This window comes from Carya illinoinensis, chromosome 5, assembly GCF_018687715.1.
Source record: "Carya illinoinensis cultivar Pawnee chromosome 5, C.illinoinensisPawnee_v1, whole genome shotgun sequence".
Taxonomy (NCBI): Eukaryota; Viridiplantae; Streptophyta; class Magnoliopsida; order Fagales; family Juglandaceae; genus Carya; species Carya illinoinensis.
In genome coordinates, this window is record NC_056756.1 from 8,718,086 (window position 1) to 8,745,714 (window position 27,629).

Below are 27,629 nucleotides of genomic sequence, written 5' to 3' on the forward strand. Positions count from 1 at the left end.
TAATATAATGAATTGGTTCCAACTGGTAAAAGAATCTCGTATCAATAATTTTTTATTGATGTTCTAAGGTTGACCGAAAGATTAATTTTTTTTCAAAAACAAAAATATTACAAAGAACGATTATAATAATTAGGGCTTAATAATTCAATTTTTTATTTCGTAGAGGGTGTGTGATCCCTTAAAAGAAAGTGTGATAATCTTCTGTAAGTTGTTTTAATTTAATTTTTGGTTACGGTGGTCGAAGAGTTACAGATGACACTCAAGGTGTGGATCATCGCCGGTATATTCCTCTTCCGTACAATTAACGGTGAGGATTTCTCGATCGAGGAGGCGACGATCGAAGAAATCCAACGGGGCTTCGCGGAAAACAAGCTCACGTCCAGTCAGCTGGTTGACTTTTACTTGCACAGGATCCAGACGCTGAATCCCTTGCTTCACAGCGTGGTGGAGGTCAATCCTGACGCCAGGGATCAAGCCGACGAGGCCGACCGGGAGAGGGCGAGATTCGGTACTTCCGGGGACCTTTCGTCGCTGCACGGAATCCCGGTGCTCTTGAAGGACACGATCGCCACGAAGGACAAGCTGAACACTACGGCCGGCTCGTATGCGCTGCTGGGCTCGGTGGTGCCACGGGATGCGGGCGTGGTTGAGAGGCTGAGACGAGCCGGGGCTGTCATTCTAGGGAAGGCCAGTCTCACCGAGTGGTATTCTTTTCGTTCTCTGGGTCGCATTCCTAATGGTTGGTGTGCCAGAGCTGGTCAAGGCGCGGTCAGCTCTCTCTCTCTCTCTCTAAACTTCTTCTTTTTGAATAATTATGCGCTGGTATTTTTGTTTCGCCAAATTATTAGGAATTCTATGGCTATAAATCGTGTAGAATCCGTACGTTCGATCTGGGAATCCTTGTGGTTCTAGCAGCGGATCGGCCATTTCAGTGGCAGCAAACATGGTGGCAGTGTCACTTGGGAGTGAAACTCACGGCTCCCTCCTCTGTCCAGCTGATCATAACTCCGTTGTGGGGCTAAAACCTACTGTTGGACTCGCCAGTCGAGCCGGAGTTGTTCCCATTTTGCCCCGCCATGACACAATTGGGTAAGATCCTACTTTTATAAGTATGCAAGACTTGTTTATCGTCCTAGTTGCTCATATTTGTGCAAGAATGATAATCTTATGGATTGTGCAGTGATGATTAAGCGTTTTAATAACTCTCAAATCATAGGCCAATAAGCAGGACAGTGTCTGATGCAGTTTATGTGCTTGACGTCATTGTGGGTTTTGATCCGCAAGATTATGAAGCAACAAAAGAAGCGGCTAAATTCATACCCGTAGGTGGCTACAAACAATTTCTCGACCCAAATGGGCTCAGAGGAAAGAGATTGGGGGTTGTTAGGAATCCATTTTTGGAGTTCTTGAATGGATCTTCAGTTATTCAAGATTTTGAGCGTCATTTGAACACGATGAGGTGCAAAATTAATTATTCAAAGCAAGTAATTCTGCGTTTTCAGGATTCAAATATACATGCTGAACAAGTACTTATTTTGTGGATTCAATCTTTTGTATTCTAGAGAAAGGGGTGCAACTGTAGTCGACAGTCTCAAGATAGAAAATGTTGATATAATTCTTGATCCCAAACGAAGTGGTGAATTGACGGCAATGCTGGCTGAGTTCAAGGTTTCCTTAAATGATTACCTGAAAGAGCTCATCTCTTCTCCAGTGAGGTCACTCTCTGACATTATTGCCTTCAACAAAAATAATCCTGAACTGGTGAGTAGATGATTCTGGTATTGCTTTTAATTCAACAAAGTTGATGTTGGAATGTAAGTGTGAGAAGTGGAAGTTCTATATCGGATACATGTCACTGCCCTGATTGCTTAATTCAACATATTTGATCCACTCCAATAAGCTTAAACTCTGAAACTTGGATTTTGTATTCTTTGCTAATTATGTTTAATGCTTCATGTGTTTAATGCAGGAGAAGACTGAAGAGTATGGCCAGGCCACTTTTATTGCATCAGAGAAGACAAGTGGTTTTGGAGAGAGAGAAAGGCAGGCTATTGAGTTGATGCAGAACCTATCACGAAATGGGTTTGAGAAATTGATGATGGATAATGAATTGGATGCAATGGTGACACCAGGTACCGGTGCCATTGCCGTGTTAGCAATAGGAGGCTATCCGGGAATTACAGTCCCTGCTGGTTATGATGGTGATGGAATGCCACTTGGGATTTGTTTTGGAGGCCTAAAGGGTTTTGAACCAAAGCTGATTGAGATGGCTTACGATTTTGAGCAAGCCACCATGGTGCGGAGGCCTCCCCTTTCCAAATCATTTGACATGAACCGCGAAGTTCTATTTGGCAGTGTATAGTCATTTGGTGTCATTTTGTACTACTGTTGAAGTATTCTATTAGTCTGACTCTGTAAAGAACGCTATTGACCCAAAGTCACCGTCGAAAAACTCTGTTTTGCTAACATGCCTTCTCTTTGCAGCAAATATAGTGACTAACAAGGGGCCAGCTCTTCTGCCCTTGCAATCAAAGTACATCGATGGCAAATTATTTTGGGGTGGCTGCATGCAACCTTTAAATTTGCTGAATATGAGGGAAAAGTTCTACATTGATCAAAAGATGGAGTGCAACGTAATCATAGAAATACCGCATGTTGCCAGTGCACAGCTTCCAATTAGAATCACCTCATCTTTTTCTTTTTGGTATAGATGAAGGTTATATTCATGTATCTCTAACTTGAGTTTGCTTTCTTGTTGGTTCGGATTATTTTGCATATCTTTTTCTACTAAAAGAAAATGATACGTCTTCAATTAAGTTTACCTTTGTAGTGGTGTCAATACTTTTGTAGTAGTTCAGTTCCTGATCCCATATTTCATCCATCTAAGTTAAATAGTTCACGTGTTCGGTCCATTAATTAAAAGGGTGTCTAACTCTAACTTGAAGACAGCATTAGAATATAAAGTAACTTATTAAATTCATATTTTTCCATTAATTTTACCTTTTACGACAAGTGATGTTTAGCATGTCCTAGCCTTCAACAACAAAAACCCAAATTTGGTAAGAATACAGGCGTAGCTTTCCGTCGTATTTCTCTAATTTTATGTTGAATATGAACTCTTCATGACAACCATTCTGCTTGGACTGATAATACTTTCCAAGTGTTAAAACAGATACAAAATTGGAAATGTAGAGATGGAATTAGGAGCGGCTCAAAGGGGTGGCCACTAAGGCGGTCCTGCTGCTCAAGGGGGTAGCAACTAAGCCTACCGCCTAAGATCCCCCATATGGGAGACAGCCATCCAAGCAAATAAACAAAACAAAAACAAAATTAAAAGCCTAATCACTAAATTAAATTAAAGAGGTATGCTATTTGCAATCCTAGTTTATAGCAACCATTTATTACAAAATTATTACATTTATAGAAAGAGTCAAAAGTATCAATATTTTTTTATGAAAAAAATTTATTTATCATCATAATTCCTATCATCCTTTCACAATCACATTATGTGCTATTAGATGATAAGTTTATAAGTGAAATATAATAAATAATCTCAAATTATCTAATGTCACTTTATGGGATGATAAGAGGATGATAAAAATTAAGATGATGAGTAGCATTACTCTTTTTTTGTATAAATTAATGTGAGAAATTTCTATCTCAGCAACCTGTGTGGTGTGTTAATAGAAAAAAATTTACAAATAGAACTATTGTAATTTAAATTGAAATTAATTAAAAAATCTTTCCAAAGTGTGGGCAAGGAATGGTGAGCTGGCATCTTAAAAACCAAGATTAGTAAGAGATGGATTCGTGGTTTGAGGTGGGCTTCTGAAGAAGGACCAGGTTTGGGTCTAGTTCAAACCAAACTTTAGTACAAAGCAGTGGTGGTGGTGGTGGTGGTTAATGTGGCGAATATATATCTTGTTGGGCCAACATTCATGATCAACAAAACGCACTAGAAAATTAAGCTGCGGTCTGCCTTGGAGCATGCCTTGGATGCACTGTGAGGCGTGGGTGCGTTCGAAATTACTGATCCTCTGTAAATTGAAAAAGTTGCGTTCGTCTGAAAAGCGAAAGAAAAAAGACGTTAATTTGTCTTTTGTGAAAACACTGAAACACTCTCTTTTAGCATCTGTCAGCATTTGATTACGAAGAGTCTTACCGTACAAACAGATCTCTGTTTCTGAAATCTAGCCTAAATTTGTGAATCAAGCAGTAGAGCTTTTTACGGATCAGCAACTGCTACGCAGTTGCACACAGTCCACACTTTACATGTGTTTTTCTTATTCTTTTTCTTTTTTTAACCAAAATATGCGTTTTTGAAAATAAAAGTTGGTGTTTTCATTTTCTTCCCATTTGAATTCCTCCCGTGAAATCCCTCTATCCTCACCTACGCATCACCTTCCTCTGTCCAATGCTACTGGCGACATCGTCTCTCTGCCTTGCGACATCGAGCGATTCTCCTCCATCTACCCAGAGCCGCCACTCTCCAGGAAATCATTGAATAGGGCAAACCAGAGTGACAGACCGCGAAGACCACCCCTCCTCTGTCACAAAGCAACCCACCTTACGTTTGACCTCTGCCCAACACCACCCCGAGATATCGTCCCTCTATTTAGTACCACCTCGTGAAGCTCATCCATCTGCCCATCACCGTCCCTCCCCGCGAGCTCATTTAATGCAAACTAGTGACACTATTTTGGAGGAGCTCTGTGGCTCACAGTGAGGAGAAAAATCTTCTGTTTCAGAGAGCAAAAACAGAGCACTCCCTCCAGTGGTTTTCAGAGACTGGCACGGTGGTTTGCGTGGTCTTTTGCGGTGTGCTTGGCTACCGTTGATGGTGACCAGATGTGGTGCTATGGTTGCACTTGCTCTCTGAAATAAACCACTGAAAATAAACCACATCGTCACGCTGAAATAAACTACAGAAATAAGAAGTCCACAAGTTTAGAAGAAACAGATCATACAAAGAGAGAAAAAGAAAAAAAAGAAGATCGGAATCGCTTTAGGTGGGGAGCACAAGCCATAAAAAAAATCAAAAAAGAAAATAAAAGTACAAATACAAAAAAAAAAAACAACACCAAACAAACTGGGCTGAGAGTGGGACGAAACGATAAGAGTGTATGAAACGATGAGGGAGATCTGTTGGTGATACAGAGCAAACGGTTTGGTGGGAGGCTCAAGCTCTGTTCAGCGATTCAAACAGGTTAATGAAATGAAAATGACAGAACGTTCAGTTGGGCAGTTAGGGACTATTTCGTCATTTATAATGTGCCATGTAGGATGTGTTTTCTGGTGTTTCCAAACAGAGGCTGCTCCTAATATTTATTCCAAGCAGTATAGGTGCTTGTTCTATGCACTATTGGTGGTTATGCTACAAAATATCTATGCTACTAATCTCATGTACATAATTAATCGATAGATAAATTTTAGCCATTAAGCTTCCGTTTGATTATACAGATAAAATGTGATATTTTAAATAGTAAAAAATAAAATATTATTATAATATAATTTTTTAATATTAATTTTGTATTGAGATTTAAAAAAATTAAATTATTTATTATATTTTGTATGAAGATTTTAAAAAGTTATAATGATAAGTTGAGATGAGATTTTTTGATTGATGCAGTTGAGATTGGTTAAAAAAATTAACCAATCCGAACATAAATTTTTTATTTAAATAACTTTATAAATAGGAGTATCAAATCATGTTAACAGATCGTGTTGATGTCGTGTTGTATCGTGTCAAAGTATATATATTATACTATATAAGTAAACCTAAATCCGACTTATTAAGTTTATCGTGTCAAAATATCAAATATTAATATGACCTATTAAAATAACAAGTTGTGTCATGTCAATCCATTTCAATACATTTATGCAAATAGATTAAATAGACTTGAAATTAACTAGTTTAACTTGATTAAATTTGGTATAATTTTATATAAATATTAAAATTATAATATCTATAAAAATTATAAAACTAAATATAAGTTTAAAATTACAATTCAAATAAGAAAAATATCAAAATTAAAATTTTAAAAATATTACCATATAATGTATCAAAATGAATTCACTTGTTATCAATCTATTGAACAATCTTATCATAATTCGTCAATCCATTTTGACTTATTGCGTGGTCTTCGTATTAGACCGGTGCTGTACACCCTTGCTTATAAATGGTAAGTACGCAGGTTGTCGCCTGTGCCCCCTGTGGCTTGGATCCTTGATTCCTTTATCCTCTTCCCAGAGAAAAGCAATTGATGCAGTGAGCCACCTAAGTGCATGGGTACCGACAAGTCACCCCTATGCTATCTAAACTTCTCTCTCTTCTCAGCCCTACTCCTGATTCTTCTAGCCACACTAACATCCGGGGCCGGGCTCCAAACCCTAAAGTTCCATGGTTTCTCATTCCGAGAAATCACCGTGCAGCAAATCCAGGTCGGTTTCAAGCGAAACCAATTCACCTCCAGGGGACTCGTTGAGTTCTACCTTAAAGAAATCAGCAGAATCAACCCCGTTCTTAAGGGTGTCTTAGAGGTGAACCCAGACGCACGGTCCCAAGCTGATAAGGCTGACCACGAGCGCTATACTAAAGCACCCATTTCACTCTCTCCGCTGCACGGTGTTCCTATTCTGATCAAAGACAACATTGCAACCAAGGATAAGATGAACACCACGGCTGGCTCGTACGCGTTGCTCGGCTCGGTTGTGCCACGGGACGCCGGCGTGGTGACCAAGTTGAGAAAAGCTGGGGCTATTATATTGGGTAAGGCAAGCTTGAGCGAGTGGTCTAATTTCAGGTCGGATAATGCACCCAGTGGTTGGAGCGGCAGAGGTGGCCAAGGGAAGGTTGGTTTAGAATATTAAGATATGTCATGGTTTTGTTGATGGATTTCTATTCGAGTATGTAAGATTTTCCTTTGACAAGTCATGGCTAAGATCTGGTACGAAAAGTTAGAAGAGAAACTTTAACAAAAGGGACTTCTATTCTCATCACAGCACATGCACAAATCAAAGCACAATAGAGGGCAGCAAGTTTCTATTTTTCTCTTTCTTTTTCCCGTAATTAATATTGAGTTTGTACAAACCTAATTGATCATCTCAATCTCAATTGCAACATAAAGTTTGGCACAAGAATTCTCAACGGGACATCTCAAAATCCATGATTTGCGATGGCTTGCAGAATCCCTATACAGGGGGTTATCCTTGTGGATCAAGCAGTGGATCAGCAATATCCGTCGCAGCAAATATGGGAGCAGTGTCGATAGGGACCGAGACTGATGGCTCTATTTTATGTCCGTCCAACAATAACTTGGTGGTGGGCTTCAAACCGACGGTTGGTCTCACTAGTAGAGCAGGAGTCATACCAATATCCCCAAGACAGGACAGCGTGGGGTAAGTTATCATGATTCATTTGTATATGGGGCTGAGGGGCCAAAAAAAATCTACAATTTTAAGGCCTAAATTTTGTAGTCTAATTATTCTCTATCCTCCAATCTTCATATGATTACATTTGCTTAATCTTTCACACTTCTACGTTTATATTCCAATAACATAACCTACCTCTGATTATTTCTCATAACGAGGACTGGTTTTGTGTTTGATAATGCAGGCCCATTTGCAGGACAGTGTCAGATGCTGTTTATGTTCTTGATGTCATCGCAGGCATTGACTACAATGACAAGGCGACAATTGAAACATCACGGCACATTCCGAAAGGTGGCTATGCACAATTTCTCAAGCCTGACGGGCTCCGAGGAAAGAGACTGGGGATAGTGAGAAATCCCTTCTATCTTGGGATGGGCAATGATACCACAGCAATTGTTGAAAAACATCTCAACACTTTGAGGTAACCAAGGACGATTTCTGTTCCGTTTGCTTTGTGTCAATTTTAATGATCTTAGAGATGAGTTGAGATAGAGACAGGCAACACCATTTGTATGCTAAAAAACACAAATACTTTTATGCAAATATAGGAATCGAGGTGCAGTGCTGTTAGACAATCTGGAAATACCCAATCTTGCTGCCTATGACATTTCCGGGAGCGCTGAAACCGTTGCATTGTTGGCTGAGTTCAGAATATCCTTGAATGAATACCTAAAGGAGCTAGTGGCTTCCCCAGTGCGTTCCTTGGCCGATGCAATTGCCTTCAACAAGAAGAACCCAAAATTGGTGAGTGTAGTGAGCTCCGGTTCTCTTAATCTAGGCATCATGAGCCATATTTTCTTCTGTTAAAGATATAGGCAAGTATTAAATTATCATGGAATTAGTAGATATTATTCTAAGCTCAAGTGATTACATCAATTCTCGATGAATGCCGAAACTAAAATCTCAGGCTCATGATATGACAACCAGTTATTACTTGAATGCCGTTAATGCAGGAGAAGCTTGAATATGGGCAAGAACTTTTTATAAAAGCAGAAGCAACAAAAGGGATTGGGAAAGCAGAGAAGAAAGCATTATCATACATGGAAAGACTGAATAGAGAAGGTTTCGTGAAGTTGATGATACAGAATAAGCTAGACGCCTTAGTGACTCCTACGTATAGTGTTTGTAGTATCCTTGCAATTGGGGGTTTCCCAGGAGTAATTGTCCCCGCAGGATTTGACTCTGATGGCCAACCTTTTGGCCTTGTTTTTGGAGGACTAAAGGGTTCGGAACCAAAGCTGATTGAGATCGCATATGGCTTTGAACAAGCGACAAAGATCCGGAAGCCTCCTAAACTTTAAGGCCATGTCACAGCTAGCATTTAATTCTATGCTTCCCCCTTCGTATGAATATCAGCAAAATCATGAAGTTGTTATCGATGTCATCTTTACCATTGTTATGTTTTCGTTTTATTTTCGTACCCCTCTTTCAAAGAACAAAAATTCAGGCCCTAGTAATCGGAATGAATAAACAGCCCGTTTAAACATAGACGTAATGCAATATTGGTGACTTATTTATAACATACACAATGTTTTAAGACGGCGTTATTGTTGAGTCTAGACAATTTATAATCGAAAAGGACATATTTAGGGAACTTTATAATCAAACTAGGCAAGCGACTAGCATTTGTGGTAGAGACAGTGGGGAAAGGAAGGGGAATGGTCTTGTTTTGGAATTCTCATGTTAGAGTTGAAGTTGTTAACTACGCACAAAGGCATATAAACATTTGGTTAGATTATGAAGAAGAGAAGAGACGGTTGATGACCTGCTTCTATGGGGACCCCGAAACTATAAAAAGATAGGAATCTTGGAATCTTCTGAAATCTTTCAAGCCCCATTATGAAACTGGATGGTGCATAGTGGGGGACTTTAATGAGATTCTCACTAATGATGAAAAATGGGAAGGGAAAGAAAGGCCATAAGGCCAAATGGAAAAATTCAGGGAGTTGATGCATGAGGGCAATCTATGTGATCTCGGTTGGCAAAGGGAAAAGTTTACTTGGAGTAACTCCCATCAAGGTGACTCTTTCACAAAGGAAAGATTGGATAGAGCAGTAGCTAATCCTGCTTGGATTAAGGCATATAAGGAATCATGGGTGGAGGTCTTGGCAGCTAGAACCTCAGATCACAAACCCTTATTGATGCATATTCTGAAACAGCAAAAAAGAAGTTGGGGGAGAAGGAGAGGTTTTAAGTATGAAGTTAGTTGGACACTGGAAGAAGATTGTGAGAAGGTTTTAAAAGAGGTATGAAAGAAAAAAGAAGGTGGAGGAAGGCAAGTCAGTTCTGTGGTGACTCTATTACAGAAGAGTGGGGAAGCTTTACACAAGTGGAGTAAAAAGAAAAGGAAAAGGGGAGATAAGGAGATTGAAGAAAAAACAAGAATGTTACAAAGGTTGCAAAATGAAGAAAATAGATATAATATTGGTGAGATTAAAAAAGTAAAAGAAGATTTAAACCTGTTATTTGAAAAAGAGAACCTGAGATGGAAGCAAAAGGCAAAATGCAATTGGTATAGGTATGGTGATAAGAATTCAAAATGTTTCCATGCATGTGCCAATGAAAGAAGAAGAAAAAATTACATAGGTTCAGTATATGATGAGGGAAATAGAAGAAGGGAAGGTTACAAGGAAGTGGAAGAAACATTTCGAGGCTATTTTCAGAATCTGTTCCTATCTTTAGAACCAAGCTGTGCAGATATTAAGGAGTGTTTGAGGGGTCTGGGGAAAAGAGTTTCACCAAAGATGAATGACTATTTGTTGCAGCCTTTCTCTAGGATGGAGGTTGAAAAAGCTTTAAAGCAAATGACCCCTCTAAAAGCCCCGGGTCCAGATGGTTTTGGTCCATGTTTTTACCAGAACCATTGGAAGGTTGTTTCAGAGGAGGTATGTAGCACTGCTTTGTTTTTTTTAAATGGTAAACCTATGGACCCTGCCCTCAATTATACTCACATAGCCTTAATTCCTAAATGTAAAGAGCCAAAAAAAGCCAGTGAGTACAGACCAATAAGTTTGTGTAATGTGATATATAAAATAGTGTCCAAAACTATATCCAATAGGTTCAAAAAAACCCTTTCAGCTATAATCTCCCCAACACAGAGTGCTTTCTTACCTGGAAGATTGATAAATGATAACATAATGGTGGCCTATGAGTTACTGCATTCCATGAAATCTAGAAAAAAAGGGAGGGTGGGAAGCATGGCCATAAAGTTGGACATGTCAAAAGCATATGACCGTGTGGAGTGGGTTTTCTTAGAAGTTGTAATGACAAAGTTGGGGTTTCATGAAAGATGGGTGAAGTTGATTATGAGTTGTGTAAGAACTGTATCTTTTTCAGTGTTGATTAATGGGCAGCCAGGGATTAAGTTTTGGCCAGGGAAGGGGTTGAGACAGGGTGGCCCTTTATCACCCTATCTTTTTATCCTATGTGCTGAAGGCTTGAGCAATCTTTTAAATGACTATGAGATCCAGAAGCTAACAAAAGGAGTACAAGTGGCACGAGGGAGTATAAGTATCAGTCATCTGCTGTTTGCAGATGATTGCATTCTTTTTGGTAGAGTCAAATTAGCTGACTGGTTTAACTTACAAGAAGTTTTAAAGAAGTATGAGAGGGCCTCGGGTTAGTTTTTAAACAAAGAAAAGACCTCTATTTTCTTCAGTAGCAATAAAAAGGAGGAGGACAAAAAGATGATTAAAGAGGCTAGCAACTCACTGGTTTGTGGTAATTATGATAAGTACCTTAGCCTCCCTACTATGGTTGGTAGATCAAGCTTTAAAACTTTCAGAATTTTGAAGGAAGGGATATGGAAAAAGATTACAAGCTGGAAGAATAATTTCTTATCCCAAGCTGGAAAAGAAATCATGATCAAAGCAGTACTACAGGCTATTCCTACATATACTATGTCAGTTTTTCAACTCCCAAAGAAGCTGTGCCAAGAGATTAACATGCTGTATTCAAGATTCTGGTGGGGTAAACAACAGGAAGGAAAATGTATTCATTGGAGGAAATGGGAGAAGTTGGGAGATCAGAAGGGGAAAGAAGGCTTAGGTTTTAGGGATTTGGAGATGTTTAATATGGCCCTACTTGCAAAGCAGGGATGGAGACTACTAAAAAGCCCATCTTTCTTGGTAGCTGTGGTTTTCAAAGACAAATATTATAGGCATTCAAGCTTCTTAGAGGCTAACTTGGGCTCAAAACCATCGTCAATTTGGAGAAGTACTTGGAATGCTAGAGCTCTTGTAAAAGAAGGAATAAGGTGGAGAGTAGGAGATGGCAGTAAAATAAACATATGGGGGTCAAAGTGGTTACCATGTCCTTCATCTTATACTATACAGTCACCAGTTTCTATTTTGCAGGAAGATGCCAAAGTAAAGGGGCTGATTGACAAGCAAAAAGGGGAGTGGGATGAAGCCAAAATCAAAACTAACTTCATACACGAGGAAGCTATTCAAATTCTGAAAATACCTCTGAGCAGAGGATTTGCACATGATAAATTGATATGGGGCCCCTCAAAAAAGGGAGTTTTTACAGTTGGCAGTGCCTACTTCTTGCAAAAGGAAAGAATAAGGAGGAGAGTTGGTGAATGCTCAAGGGAGGTACAAATAGATGAAAGGTGGAGAAGTATATGGAACCTCACAGTGCCAAATGCAACAAAAGTTTTCCTATGGAAGGCTGGTAACAATCTGTTGCCTACAAAAGATAACTTGCTCAAAAGGAAGGTGGTAGATGAGAACATTTGCCCTTTATGCAGCAAGGAGGTGGAAACAAATATGCACATGCTTTGGGAATGTTCTGCTGCAAATGATATATAGACAGAAGATGGCAGCAGGGTACAGAAATGGAATAGAATTGAGACTGACTTTTTGAAGTTATGGGAGAGCCTTATGCAGAAACTAAACATTGATGAATTGGAACAGATGGTAGTATTATTTAGGAAAGTGTGGATGAGAAGGAATGTGTTTATCTTTGAAAAGAAAACTTTATGTCCAAAAATGGTTATGAGAACAACTACTGACTCTCTCCTGGAGTTTAAGAAAGCTCAATCCTTTTAGAACAATCATAAACAAGAGCAAAGTGAGGCAAGGGAGCTATCAACATGGAAGAAACCAGTTTATGGCCGGGTCAAAGTACATTGGGATGCATTTCTAGACACCAAAGGAAGAAGAATGGGAGTGGGCATTATAATCAGAGATAATGAGGGAGAGGGACTGGTTGCTGTTTGTGATCAGATAAGGAATGTTGAAAATCCTGTGGTGGCTGAGTGCTATGCTTTGAGATTGGCTGTGGAGTTGTGTTTTGAGCTGTATATTCACGATGCAACTTTTGAAGGTGATGCCAAGAATGTCATCATGGCTGTACAGAGGGATGAAGAGGAGATGTCTGATTTCGGGTCTTTGATAGAAGATATTAAGTTTTATTTCAATAAGAATGCTGATTGGCATTTACAGTTTACATATAGAGAAAGTAATAGAGTGGCTCATTGTTTAGCCAACAAAGCTTTAAGTCTGTTAGAAAAGACTATGTTAATAGAAGAGATGCCAGATTTTATTGACAGCAGTTTGGTTACAGAAAAACTCTGTAATGTTGAAGATTCATGAATGAAATACCTGAGGTATTGTTTCAAAAAAATAATAATAATAATAAGGCAAGCGACTAGCAGTTATCCGAAGATCAAACAGAATAAGTTGGTGACACATTAACTTTGTTTTACTTTTACCCTTTAAAAAATTAAATTTTGAATATTTCAAAAGAACATAATTATCCATGCTGGCGGCATATGGGATAGTGCCTGTTTCTCTCAAATTATAATAGAATAAAGCTAGGGATCCGGTGGGAGTTACTGCTCAAAGTGTTTTAATATTAAGAAAAATTAAAAGTTTTTTTTTTTTCCTCAGTGATTAAGAAAAATTTGTTTAATATTATTATGAATTTTTTTATTTTTTTAAAATATTAAAAAATAATGTAATAGTTTTACTAGGTACAAATAAAGTGTGCAAGCGGCAGACAATCAAATTGTACGTGAGACTTATGTGAAATAAAAAAGATATAAAAAAAGACAAAAACTACTAACCTTTCTCATTCTCTTTCTTCCTTTTTCGTTTTTTACTTTTTTTTTTTTTCCTTATTTGTTTTCGGTACACCCATTTCTTTCATTTCTCTACACCCATTTCTCTTCATCTTCCAAATTTCAGAACACCAATAGGTAGAGCAAATATTTCTGTACACCAACCTTTAGATGGTAAATCATTGATAGCAAATATTTTGCTAAACAAGATATTCGGCAATCGGTACTCAACTATTTTTACCATTCTTTTTGTCTTTCCTATACTTGCAGAAACCATTCTCAGAAAAATGTCTTTGATTTAGGAGTTTTTGCTGAGAACTTGACCATCAAGAAAGTCTATTTTGTTAGGAAGAATTGAGCAGCATCAAGATGTTTTTAAAGCTTCTAGATATGTAACAATATTGGAAATCACATGGCCATGCTTGATGTTAAGGGTGCAGATGGAAAAATAACTCTATTGTTTGGTTTGCTTTAGTTAAATTGAAAAATTAAGAGAAGGCTCGAGACCGAGAGATGGGAGAAGATCCAGAAAATGGGAGAGATGGAAAAAATACTTTGAAAATAGATGTTCTTTCTTTACTGTGTTTATTCCTTGTATCACATGTTTTTTTAAAAAAATAAAAATAAAAGGCTTACAATGTCGACATTTAATTCGCACCGTCTACACCCAGCGCTTGCAACAAGCGTTTTTCATTATATTATCGCAAACCAGCATAATCTATCCATTGAAAAGCATGCTGGCCTACAAAATTTTTGGCAGTGGTTGTGGTGCCACTGACAGTTAATCTTGCGAATGACAGGCACAAGTCTACCGCCCAGGTTCTACCATTCCGGTTGACGGCTGATCAAAAAATATATATATATTTTTATTTTACTTAATGATTAACTAAATAATTTTTAATGTATCGATTTTTTTAAAAAAAATATTTAAATATAATTAAAAAAATATAAATAAAAAATAAATAAATAAACTATTTTTGACCTAGCGGCACGCCCAGCAGTTACACCTGGGCGGCACAGTAGCAGGGCTGCGATGCAAGTATATATCTTGTCGGGTCAACATCCATGATCAACAAAACGCACTAGAAAATTGAAGTGTGTGTTCTATGCGCTATAGGTGGTGATGGTACAAACATCTATGCTGCTGAACTGATGTACTCGTAGGTATATTTGCCGCGACAATTAACCTTGCAAAAACTAACAATTTAAACTTAACTCCACCCACCCTTTTTTTTCCCATCTACCCCGGTACCCTTTCTCTCACTCTTCTCTCTCTTGCTTTGCAACCTCAAGTTTTGGTATCATGGCTTTAATTTGAACCTTATTGCATACACTTCTTAACTTTTTTTTATCATTTTCTATTGCTTTCAGTCGTATATGGAGATCCCATTTTGGTATACAGAGAGTGAGTTCATGTTTATGTTGGGTAGAAGATGTGGCTTTATTCTTGTCAATTTAATAAACAATAGAAGATAGCCATCGATATCCTCCTACTGATTCAACATCTTATTTCAAAATGTTTGGGCTAGTCTATTGCTATAGTGATGGTCCTTGATAACTATATTGCTATAGTTATTGCTATAGTCTATTGCTATACTGATTCAGCATCTTATTTCAAAATGTTGGGCTAGTCTATTGCAGCTCTCTACTATTGCATTTATTTGTATCTTCTTAGTTGGGTTAGTCTTGCATTTTCATTTTTTTTATTTAAAAAGTTTTGATTGATGTGGTTTAATTTTTGTGCCTTATTATCTATTGCAAGAAAGAAAATTAGAAGACACGCATATTATATATACGAGCCTATAACCCGCGCAATGCATGAACCGTTATTTAGGCTAAATTTTATAATTCTAAATAGTTCATTAATATACATAATCCCTACCACAATTATTAATAAAATGTATATCAAATATATATAAAATGGAGCATGCATATATAAAAGAGTTCATTTTACTAATAAATATTTCACGGTCAATTTACAATATTAAAAATGTAATATATATATATATATATATATATATATATATATATGGTTGTTCAATTTAAGATAATGTAATATAGATACAATTGATATGAGACACAATTGTTCAATTAATATTTTTTCTTGATTTTTCTCCTCTTGGATGATGTAGCTTGAGATTTATGATCATCTTCCTTTGTATTTGAGTTGAAGGTCAGTTAAGGTTGTTAAAATGGCTTTTGGTTTCTCTTTGATTGTAATTGCAAGCCTATACAAAATGATTAGTTAAGAGGAGTATGAGTTCTCTAAAACTTGGGACCTTTTCTGAATTTCCAGAATTTAGGTTGTATTTATTTATTTTTCTTTTTAAAAATGTATATTTTACGTCAATCGATCTGAAGGTTTCTCATGATAGGTTGAAATTGGCCGAGCTTGTGAGCGAGGTGGAGCAGCTTGTCTCAGTGTTTTGACAGATGAGAAGTATTTTAAGGTAAATAAATCAGTTCTAATCTTTCTGGGCATTCTTATGGCTTCGATGTTGTTGGATTTAGTTCAGTTTGGTGTACGTTTGGGTTGTTGAAGCTTCGTAATGGAAATAGGCCTATCTGTTTCTTACATCTGAAATTTTTATATTTTAGTTTCTTACTTGGTATGTTATATAGTCTGTCATTTCTTAAAAGATTTTGTTTTGTCCGTTTTAGGATATTATTAGAAAGATATCATCAGTGTCTCCAAAGGGTCCTTCTGGTGATTATTGAGGCATGACATGCATTTGGGTTTTTTTTTCAAACAACCAAAACATCATCTATACTTGTTTCCCAGATAATCTCTCTCTCTCTCTCTCTCTCTCTCTCTCTCTCTCTCTCTCTCTCTCTCTCTCTCTTTAAGGATTTCCCGATACTCTTTTTTTAAATAGCCACACATCATCTGTACTTGTTTCCCATAAAAGAATAGCCACACATACATACGCTTATACCTGGCCCAAATAACTAGTTATAAAAATCCATGCAAGTATTAAAGCATGTTTGGGAAACATTAAAATTTTGGAAATTCTTAAAATTTGTCATAAATTTACAATTTCCTTAAATCGTGAAGAAACGGATATATAATCCAATGCATTCTAATAATTTTTTGGTAAGTAAGCCCAGAACAAACAATCCAAAAAGTGCATAGATAGGGACTCAGATGTTACTTGTATTCTCCTTTAGTTTTTTTCCCTTTTGAACTCTGTTACTGCATGTGAAGGAGATTGCCCGTGATGTATTATAACATGGCCTGTTATTTTTGGCCCTCTTCTCTTAGCATATTATGTGGGTTGTAATCGAATTGAGCCAAGCTGAGTTTTGGCTTGTCGAGCTCGGCTTGACTCAAAATACTCGAGCTAGTCCGAGCTCAAGATTTTTTTTAATTCTTTGTTCGAGCTCGACTCGATAAGCTAAAATCTCGAGTTCGAGCTCGAGCTCGTCTCACAAACGAGTTCGAGCTCGAGTTTGAATTTTTTTTTCTTTTTTGAATAAGATTTAATAATTAATAAATTAAATAAATAAATAAAAAAGAACTAATATTAAATTTATACAACTAACAAGTAGAACCTCTATTAAATTATAAAATTTTAAAAAATTTATAAATAATTAATATCTAACTAGTTGATATTTATCCAAAATAACAATATATTATATGCCTACATATATTATTAATACATACACTTAATATAATAAAATATATCTATTTCATATATAGTTCCAACATATTGATATATGAAATTATTAAATTTTATCAATTAATTATTATACAAATTATAAAATATACATATGAAGTATATTTACCATATAGATATAAGTAATTAGAATACATATTATATATTTAATTATAAAAATTGTATGCTTATATTATTAACTAATACATATATACATGCATAGGTGTATGTATATATTTATCAATATATGAATGAGTTTTAATCAAGTCGAGTTAACGAGTCGACTCGAGCATAAACAAACGAGCCTTAGTCGGGTCGAGTCGAGTTTTGTCGAGTATGTGTCATTTACAAATCGAGCGAGTATCTACTTTAACGAACGAGTTATTTTTTTTACGAGTCGAATTTGATTCGAGTTTAACCGAGCGAGCTATCGAACCGACTGGTTCATTTACAGTCCTATATGTGTACACCATTAATATCCCTGCCCTGGATTTATATATTAAATATAGGTTAGTCTTCATCTTTTAGTATTTGGGGTAAGGAAATGGCGAACATTTTTTTCTAAATGATTTACATATAACCTTGTACTCATTTCGTTTACATTTTTTATTTTCTTTTTGTGCTGAGGAAACAGATTCATATTCCAAATCTGTCTATAGTTTTTCGTTCTTTCGAGTCTGCACATCAATCATTGGGACTTTAAGTTTTAATTGTAACCCTTAAGTTTTATGAATCTTTTAAGTTTTATGATAAATTTATGATATCAATTACTTCAATTCTTAGGACTATGAACAAACATGTGTAATGCTTAGATAAACTATATATACCAGAAACACACAAAAGGCAGCTAGACTGACCTATTTAATTTTTCTTTGAACTTCAGCACCTCCACACCCGAGAAACAGTTTAATGCAGAGAATACGGGGGCCTGGCCTCACTTTATTTGAGAGGGAGAGAGAGAGCGAAGAACAAAGTGTAAAAAAGAGAAGCAATTTTCAGAAAAGAGTGAAAGAACGCTTCCGGTTTGTTTTTGAAATGCTGAAAACTGCTTGCCATTGTGTTCGGTTGCCTCTACGCGTTTGCACCGCTTGTCATTCGATGCCACTATTATTCGGTTGGCACCGCTTGACACTTTGTAAAGAAAGTGTGTCCAAATGAATAATTAGTTAGTGTACCTATTGCAAGTGTAAAATTAAGATAGAAATTATCTGTAAAATTATATTGGCATTCTGAAATTATATATAATCTGTATTCTGATGGACTGTAAAACTGCAACTGAGAATTGAAGTGATTTTTCATTCCACCGCTTGGCATTTTCACTTTTTTCTGATTTAGTGGCTTCTTTTCGGTGCTATCTCAACTGAAATAGATAACTCCTATCACCATAATTGTCGGTTCTAATGGCACATCAGCAATAGATAACACCGCTATTAGATACAGTAAAAGATATATATTCTACATGCACTTGTAAGAGTACAGTTGGACTTATTTTAGTTCATAATGCCATGTCTCATTTTTTGTATTATTCTTGGTTGGGGTTAACGTATCCTCCCACTTTGTTAATATTAATTTCCAATAAATGGTAATACAATCTTAACCTTTTTTAGAGTGTTATTAATCACATTATTAAAGAAATGCCTTTTTAAATTTTATGTCCCTACATATGCAAAATTGGGACAAGAGCAGGTGCTTCTTCCTCTAAAACCAAATTGTACCCTCGCATCTACGGATTATGAAATTGGAAAACTCTTGCTACAGTCGCCGGGTGAAGCTGTCGAGACCCCAACAAAAATCACCCTAGGACAAACTGTCGAGACCCCATATTATCATCTGGGTCACCCGTTGTAAGTGCAGGCTATGGCTTCTCTATCAGAGAAGCAACCATTCGTGACCTCCAACTTGCTTTCAAGCAAAACCAACTCACCTCCAGGCGACTGGTCGAGTTCTACCTCGGAGAAATCCAGAGACTCAACCCAGTCCTCAAGGGGGTCATAAAGGTGAACCCAGATGCTGTGTACCAAGCCGATAAGGCTGACCACGAGCACAAGGCGAAAGCACCTTGCCCACTCTCTGGGTTGCACAGTATTCCCGTTTTGCTCAAGGATAACATCGGAACGAAGGACAAACTGAATACCACAACTGGTTCGTTGGCGCTGCTCGGCTCGGGTGTGCCTCGAGATGCAGGCGTGGTAGCCAAGTTGAGAAAAGCCGGGGCCGTCATCCTGGGGAAGGCTAGCTTGAGCGAGTGGGCTAATTTAGGTCGCTCAATGCACCCAACGGTTGGAGTGCTAGGGGTGATAGGGGCAAGGTATGTTTTCAACTTCTCTTCAAACCAATTATATATGTTACTGTGTAGGTGGAGTGCTTGTCTAACATTACATAATTGCTACAAAATTTTATAAAATTAAATTTATGAATTGATATATCTTAACGTGGTATGTCAAATTTGAAAGTATTTCTCTTTATATTATTAAATGACTTGTTGACATGATGCATCTCCAAATACTTTACATGTATAATTGGCCATTAATTTGATGTGCAAGTAGCATTATTTGTATACAAGAATTCTTCATCCTTTCTACACACCATATGATATAATGCAATTTATAAATATTATTTTTTACACACCCAACACATCATTGAAGTGGAAGCTTTCCACATCAACCATGCTAAAAAATTATTGGCATTTTGAATCCTTCTTAAATTGTAATGAGTTTCACTATAAATAGTGTGTTATAACACCAAATTATGTGTATCAAAACTCATCAACTAAATAAAAAATCACATATTAACTAATGTGACCAAGGATAACAATATTAGAATGAAGAGCAGTATGCCAGTATTTCTTTTTCTATCTATTTCACCATGCTAATTAATTATTTCATTGCCTAAATCTCTCATCTTCTATTTTTTAAGATGCAAAATGTCACATTAATATAATAAAGATATGTACTTAAAATGTTCAACACATTAAGGGTTATAATTCGAGTAAGAAATAGTCAAGACAAAATAATGATAACATAAAACAATTGTCTTGGATCCTAACTAGAACAACTAATAGCTTAACCAGAAATTTAAAAATCAGACACATAATTTAAAAACCAACCTCGGACCTCTATAATTTAAGAAACAGTCAATCAACAACCTGTTGTGTGCTGTTATGACCAGATATGAAGAATATGCTATGCGTACGTGTCCGGCGGCTGCGAGCCTTTTACTTGATCATCTTTGAAGTTGAATATATTTTTGGTCTATGACAGATTTGATGTAGTAAACAAGTTTTTACACGCGTGAATATTGTGACAAGGAAATTTTCAATCTTTTGCAATTTTGTTTGCAGAATCCTTATGTACGTGTTATCGGCAGATCCTTGTGGATCAAGTAGTGGTTCAGCAATATCAGTGGCTGCGAATCTGGTAGCAGTGGCTTTTGGGATCGAGATGGACGGCTCAATCCTATGTCCAGCTAGTTTTAACTCAGTAGTAGGCATCAAACCAACCGTTGGCCTCACCAGTCGAGCAAGAGTCATCCGATCTCTCCTAGGCAGGACACTATTGGGTAGGTGATGTTCATGGCGGCAACCATTCTATTATTTCATCCTAGTTTTTGTGCAGCAATCTTTATTGCCATCGTGTTCATGTTCATGGAGCTCCCCTGTTTTGAATTGAACAGGCCCATTGGTAAGACAATATCGGATGCTGTCTATGTTCTTGATGCCATTGTAGGTTTCGACTACTATGATGAAGCAACGAGGGACGCATCAAAGTACATTCCACGAGGTGGCTATAACCAATTTCTGAAAGCTTGTGGGCTCAAAGGGAAGAGATTGGGAATAGTGAGGAATCCCTTCTTTATTTCCAGTAGTGGCTCTGGGCAGGTTATGGCTTTCGAGAATCATTTCCAAACTCTAAGGTCAGCAAATTCCAAGAAACTAGTGTTAATATACATATAAATCACTCGAGGTTAGCCATGTCGTTTTGAAACGTCATAAGCTTTTTTTTAGCTATCAAGGCAAGGAGGTGCAATGTTGATAGACCACCTAGAAATAGCCAACATTGATGTTATATTGAATGCCACATTGACTGGGGAAGCAACAACGTTGTTGGCTGAATTCAAACTCTCCCTAAATGCTTATCTCAAAGATTTGGTAGTTTCCCCAGTGAGAACCTTGGCCGATGTGATTTTCTTTAACGAGAAGTTCTTGAATTTGGTAAGAATATCAGCAAAAGGCCCATTCCTCTCTCTTGTCTTTGCATGTTCAGGACGTGGGGGTGGAGCTCATTCATTTTATGCCTATTCAACTTGCATATATGGAATAATTGCAGGAAATGATCAAGGAATTTGGCCAAGACATCTTTCTAGCAGTCCAAATCATAAATGGAATTGGCAATAAAGAGAAGGAGGTATTGCTTAACATGGCAAAAATTTCCAGAGATGGATTTGAGAACGTGATGAGAGACAACAGGTTAGATGCATTGGTGACTCCTAGTGCTGACGCTGCTCCCATTCTTGCAATTGGGGAATTTCTGGCCATCAATGTCCCAGCAGGATATGATAGTGAAGGGGTGCCTTTTGGCATATCGTTTGGAGAACTAAGAGCATTGGCAATGACCTAACCATTTGCCAATGCAAGTCCAAATTAAAACTAAATGTGAGAAAAAACATCTACATTGGCCTAGCTAAACTTCCCAAATTTGACATTTGTGCTACAATATTTCTTAGCTCTTCTCCATGTCTAGCGAGATGCTAGAGATACTGTACATGGACCAAAATCATATTTTTTATTTCTCTATCTCCCCCTCAATCTTTTCCCCAGTTTTTCTGTCTTCATCTCCAAAATCCCCCATTTCATCTTTCTTTTCTTTCTTTCTCCCGAAACTCCCTTCTTTTCTTCAACCTAGGCAATTCCCTTTCTCTCCGTTATTCTTTTCTTCTTCAACCCGCAAGCCCTATTCTCTCCATCTCAGTCTTCTTCAGCCCCATTCTTGCATACGTACCTCGCTCTTCCCAACCTGCAAGTGTCCCCTTCTCTCCAACGGTCACCTTCTTTGTCGTCGTCTTCCTTCTTGCCAACATAAGTCTCTCTTCCTCACTCTTCTCTCCCTCTTCTCTGTGCATTCTTTGTGTCGTCATTTTCCTCGCTCTTCTCTCCCTGTTATCTGATTCTCATTTTCTCTTCATTGAGTGATTAAATCACCTCCTCTTTTGTGTTGCAAGAACAAATAATTATTGAATCGGCTTGGCTCTACCCTATACGGCATCTGCCACTACCGTTGTCTGATTTGGGTAAATGCTTTGCTATTTTTTATTTTTTTAGGATAAAATGGTATGGTGTATGAATTTCTGTTTTGGCATATTGTTATTGGATATGGTGTATGGTGTATTGCATTTGATTATCTGAAATGGTATGGTGTATTGCATTTGATATTGGGTATTGATTCACTACCATCTCTGTTTTGGCATATTGTTTGTCTATTGTTTATCTGTTTTGGCATATTGTTTGTTCGTGAGGGTAATATTTGTTGCCAGCTTGATGGTTCCAAACCTTGAATGTAGGCATATAGGAGCTTGATGTTTACATCATGATGCGAACTTTTTAAGTATGAATGTTGCATGATGAAATAGATTGTTGTCTGTAGGGTAGTATTCATGTCCTTCTAGATTGCTGTTCCATAAATGAAAGGATTCTAAATTGGAATGTGTTGCAGGAAATATGCGCTTCTACTGTTGCTATAATTTCTATGGACCCTACAGATCACCAATATATAACTTCATCTACATGATTTTGAGTTCTCAGCTAGCTAGGTTACCAATTACATGTAATATCCAATTAGCAATTAAAAAAATTAAATTGGGAAGAAGATGATGGTGGGTCAAGCAAGACAATCCTGCAGAAGAGGAGGAACATCGCAAATTCAAAGATACACACTAGAGTCAGTACTCCTCCAACAAATACAAAATGTTGGTTTTTTTCTTTGCTTATTCTTTAATAATGTCATTAATGGTGCATGCCTTGCAAATTTTTTTAACCGTTATAGTATATATATATACATCTTGATCAAATAGTTACATGGACAAGATAGATACCCCATTGATTAATGGTGTAGACCTTACAACTGTTTTAACCATTATCATATATATATACACATCTTGATCTGATAGTGACATGGACAAAATAGATACCCCACTGATTACATCTCTTGTAAGACAGATTCATTTAAATCAAGCACAATCAATTAAAAAATTTGAATTTTATGAGTTTCTTTAGCAAGTAGGAAAAAAAATACAGCTATATCAATTGTTCTGTGCCACAATTTGCCTAAATGGATGTTTGCCGTTTTCAAATTTTTGGATCACAAAATAACTCCTGTACTTCTTATTCTCTTAGTTTTCATTATTCATTTTTTTTTCTTTGTTTCTGCAATATGATGTTGAGATACTGCAATATGATGCTGAGATACTCTATATCTGTCCAATTGCTTTATTGGACTTGAATATTGAGCAACTTCTCTAACTTAATGTTTTTTAAAGATAGACACACATTTTAATAATGATCCCTTCACCACTCTCTTACAAAGTGGAGGAGTAGGTTGTAATAGCATCCCAATGCAATATTTTAATGTTGTTGTACAAGCAACCCCTACTGGTGGAAAGATGCATCATTCAAAAAAAGAAGAGGTGCATCTTTCATTGTTGAGGAGGATAACATCCTCGTCTCAATTTGGATTTCATTTCCAATGCATATAATCAATGCTACCCAACATACTTGGGAATCGACGTTTTTGTCTGATATCTAGTAATCTCACTATATCACTGTTATTTGAAGATCTCAAATACTCACCCCCAAAAATTGAGACAATTACCTTAATAAAATTCTTCATGCTTTATCGTACGATACTTTCTCTGATTCTAATGTATTTGTCCATTAGATCTGCGGTGACCACATATGCTAGCATTCTAATCACCGCATCCATCTTCTAAAGAGAAGACAATTCAAACCTCCCATCGGCATTTCTCTTTTGGACAAAATAATCATCGTAGGAGATTACTGCAGCATGTATGTATAAAAAAAAATCACGACTCATTCAAAACCTCCTCCTAAAAAGATAGGACCAGCGGATATATTGGTATTTCAGCAAAGTAATCATTCCAAAAGCGTTGATGACTTTCGAACAAATCATGTCTGATGAACCTACGACATTGAGGAGTACGACGAGGTGTAGAAGATTTTCTCTTGGATATCATTGCAATTGCTTGCATCATATCTAACTCATAATCAGAATAGTCATTATGAAAAATTGAAGAAGGATCCATAACAAATTGAGGGAAGAAGAATAGAAGAATTGGAGTAAGAAAGTTTGGTTTTTGATAGGTGTAGTTAGAGGATGGGTCTATTTGTAGGATTTGATCCTTAACTATTAGTTACAACTAAAAAAGTTGGTAAAAGAAGAAGAGTTGGCAAAAATTAGTTAATTCAAGAATTGTAGGTGGTGATTGGTTGGTATAATAAGTTGTTGGCATATTTGTTGGCTTCAACTACAATTCTAAATGTAAATATTGGGTAGAAAAAATTTATCGAATATTATTAAAATATATAATATTAAATTATTGTTTGAACTCTAAGATAGCTTATTCAATGTGAACTAATCTAGTTAGAAGTCATTGTTATGATCAAAAGATAACATTCTAACTAAATTTTAGATCTAAACATTCCAAATGCTCTAAGAGGGTAAGAGCCGAAGCTGATTGAGATTGCATACGGCTCTGACCAAGCGACTAAGATCAGGAAGCCTCCTTCATTTAAACCTCGAAAGCTTTCCAACAATCTCTGTTCAAACTTGAAGAACTTGTATCGATACCTCTTATCTACAAATTTATATATCAATTGCAAGGAATATGTTCTTTGGCACAGAAAACCGAAACTTTTAACCCAACAAATTATATTAAAGGGTTTCAAGGATAAAATATGCAGAAAATATTATGAATTGCAATGAAATATAATTAAAGGAGCATGAGATGTGCGAGTAATATTATGAATTGGTTCCAACTGGTAAAAGAATCTCGTATCAATAATTTTTTATTGATGTTTTAAGGTTGACCGAAAGATTAATTTTTTTTCAAAAACAAAAATATTACGATGAACAATTATAATAATTAGGGCTTAATAATTCAATTTTTTTATATATTCCTCTTCCGTACAATTAACGGTGGGATTTCTCGATCGAAGAAATCCAACGGGGCTTCGCGGAAAACAAGCTCACGTCCAGCCAGCTGGTTAACTTTTACTTCGACAGGATCCAGACGCTGAATCCCTTGCTTCGCAGCGTGGTGGAGGTCAATCCTGACGCCAGGGATCAAGCCGACGAGGCCGACCAGGAGAGGGCGAGATTTGGTACTTCCGGGGACCTTTCATCGCTGCACGGAATCCCGGTGCTCTTGAAGGATACGATCGCCACGAAGGACAAGCTGAACACCACGGCCGGCTCGTATGCGCTGCTGGGCTCGGTGGTGCCACGGGATGCGGGCGTGGTTGAGAGGCTGAGACGAGCCGGGGCTGTCATTCTAGGGACGGCCAGTCTCACCGAGTGGTATTCTTTTCGTTCTCTGGGTCGCATTCCTAATGGTTGGTGTGCCAGAGCGCCTTGACGGTCAGCTCTCTCTCTCTCTCTCTGAACTTCTTCTTTTTGAATAATTATGCGCTGGTATTTTTGTTTCGCCAAATTATTAGGAATTCTATGGCTATAAATCGTGTAGAATCCGTACGTTCGATCTGGGAATCCTTGTGGTTCAAGCAGCGGATCGGCCATTTCAGTGGCAGCAAACATGGTGGCAGTGTCACTTGGGAGTGAAACTCACGGCTCCCTCCTCTGTCCAGCTGATCATAACTCCGCTGTGGGGCTAAAACCTACCGTTGGACTCGCCAGTCGAGCCGGAATTGTTCCCATTTTGCCCCGCCATGACACAATTGGGTAAGATCCTACTTTTATAAGTTTGCAAGACTTGTTTATCGTCCTAGTTGCTCATATTTGTGCAAGAATGATAATCTTATGGATTGTGCAGTGATGATTAAGCGTTTTAATAACTCTCAAATCATAGGCCCATAAGCAGGACAGTGTCTGATGCAGTTTATGTGCTTGACGTCATTGTGGGTTTTGATCCGCAAGATTATGAAGCAACAAAAGAAGCGGCTAAATTCATACCCGTAGGTGGCTACAAACAATTTCTCGACCCAAATGGGCTCAGGGGAAAGAGATTGGGGGTTGTTAGGAATCCAATTTTGGGGTTCTTGAATGGATCTTCAGTTATTCAAGATTTTGAGCGTCATTTGAACACGATGAGGTGCAAAATTAATTATTCAAAGCAAGTAATTCTGCGTTTTCAGGATTGAAATATGCATGATGAACAAGTACTTACTTTGTGGATTCAATCTTTTGTATTCTAGAGAAAGGGGTGCAACTGTAGTGGACAGTCGTATGATAGAAAATGTTGATATAATTCTTGATCCCAAACGAAGTGGTGAATTGACGGCAATGCTGGCTGAGTTCAAGGTGTCCTTAAATGATTACCTGAAAGAGCACATCTCTTCTCCAGCGAGGTCACTCTCTGACATTATTGCCTTCAACAAAAATAATCCTGAACTGGTGAGTAGATGATTCTGGTATTGTTTTTAATTCAACAAAGTTGATGTTGGAATGTAAGTGTGAGAAGTGGAAGTCCTATATCGGATACATGTCACTGCCCTGATTGCTTAATTCAACATATTTGATCCACTCCAATCAGCTTAAACTCTGAAAATTGGATTTTGTATTCTTTGCTAATTATGTTTAATGCTTCACGTGTTTAATGCAGGAGAAGACTGAAGAGTATGGTTAGGCCACTTTTATTGCATCAGACAAGACAAGTGGTTTTGGAGAGAAAGAAAGGCAGGCTATTGTGTTGATGCAGAACCTATCACGAGATGGATTTGAGAAACTGATGATGGATAATGAATTGGATGCAATGGTGATCCCATGTACCGGTTCCATTGCCATGTTAGCAATAGGAGGCCATCCGGGAATTACAGTCCCTGCTGGTTATGATGGTGATGGAATGCCACTTGGGATTTGTTTTGGAGGCCTAAAGGGTTTTGAACCAAGGCTGATTGAGATAGCTTATGATTTTGAGCAAGCCACCATGGTGCGGAGGCCTCCCCTTTCCAAATCATTTGACATGAACCGCGAAGTTCTATTTGGCAGTGTAAAGTCATTTGGTGTCATTGTGTACAACTGTTGAAGTGTTCTATTAGTCTGACTGTGTAAAGAACTCTATTGACCCAAAGTCACCGTCGAAAAAAAGGGCTAGCTCTGTTTTGCTAACATGCCTTCTATTTGCAGCAAAGATAGTGACTAACAAGGGGCCAGCTCTTCTGCCCCTGCAATCAAAGTACATCGATAGCAAATTATTTGGGGTGGCTTTATGGAACCTTTAAATATGCTGAA

General features: G+C 37.4%; 3 protein-coding genes and 2 pseudogenes across 3 annotated transcripts; all 5 read left to right on the forward strand.

The window, feature by feature from the left end:
* Positions 1-103: 103 nt before the first annotated feature.
* LOC122311554 (probable amidase At4g34880) lies at positions 104-2,466 on the forward strand. Its single transcript, XM_043126149.1, has 5 exons — positions 104-768; positions 875-1,089; positions 1,217-1,459; positions 1,563-1,761; positions 1,970-2,466. Exons 1-5 carry the CDS (start codon positions 253-255, stop codon positions 2,360-2,362), a joined length of 1,566 nt encoding a protein of 521 aa, XP_042982083.1. The 5' UTR covers positions 104-252; the 3' UTR covers positions 2,363-2,466.
* Positions 2,467-6,192: 3,726 nt separating this feature from the next.
* LOC122311555 (probable amidase At4g34880) lies at positions 6,193-8,808 on the forward strand. Its single transcript, XM_043126150.1, has 5 exons — positions 6,193-6,852; positions 7,187-7,398; positions 7,616-7,852; positions 7,980-8,175; positions 8,385-8,808. Exons 1-5 carry the CDS (start codon positions 6,286-6,288, stop codon positions 8,730-8,732), a joined length of 1,560 nt encoding a protein of 519 aa, XP_042982084.1. The 5' UTR covers positions 6,193-6,285; the 3' UTR covers positions 8,733-8,808.
* Positions 8,809-18,920: 10,112 nt separating this feature from the next.
* Positions 18,921-23,316, forward strand: LOC122310058 (annotated as a pseudogene).
* Positions 21,895-25,797, forward strand: LOC122310059 (probable amidase At4g34880). Its single transcript, XM_043123945.1, has 2 exons — positions 21,895-21,908; positions 25,446-25,797. The coding sequence occupies exons 1-2, from the start codon at positions 21,895-21,897 to the stop codon at positions 25,795-25,797; spliced, it is 366 nt and encodes a 121-aa protein (XP_042979879.1).
* LOC122311561 lies at positions 24,719-27,506 on the forward strand (annotated as a pseudogene).
* Positions 27,507-27,629: the final 123 nt, after the last annotated feature.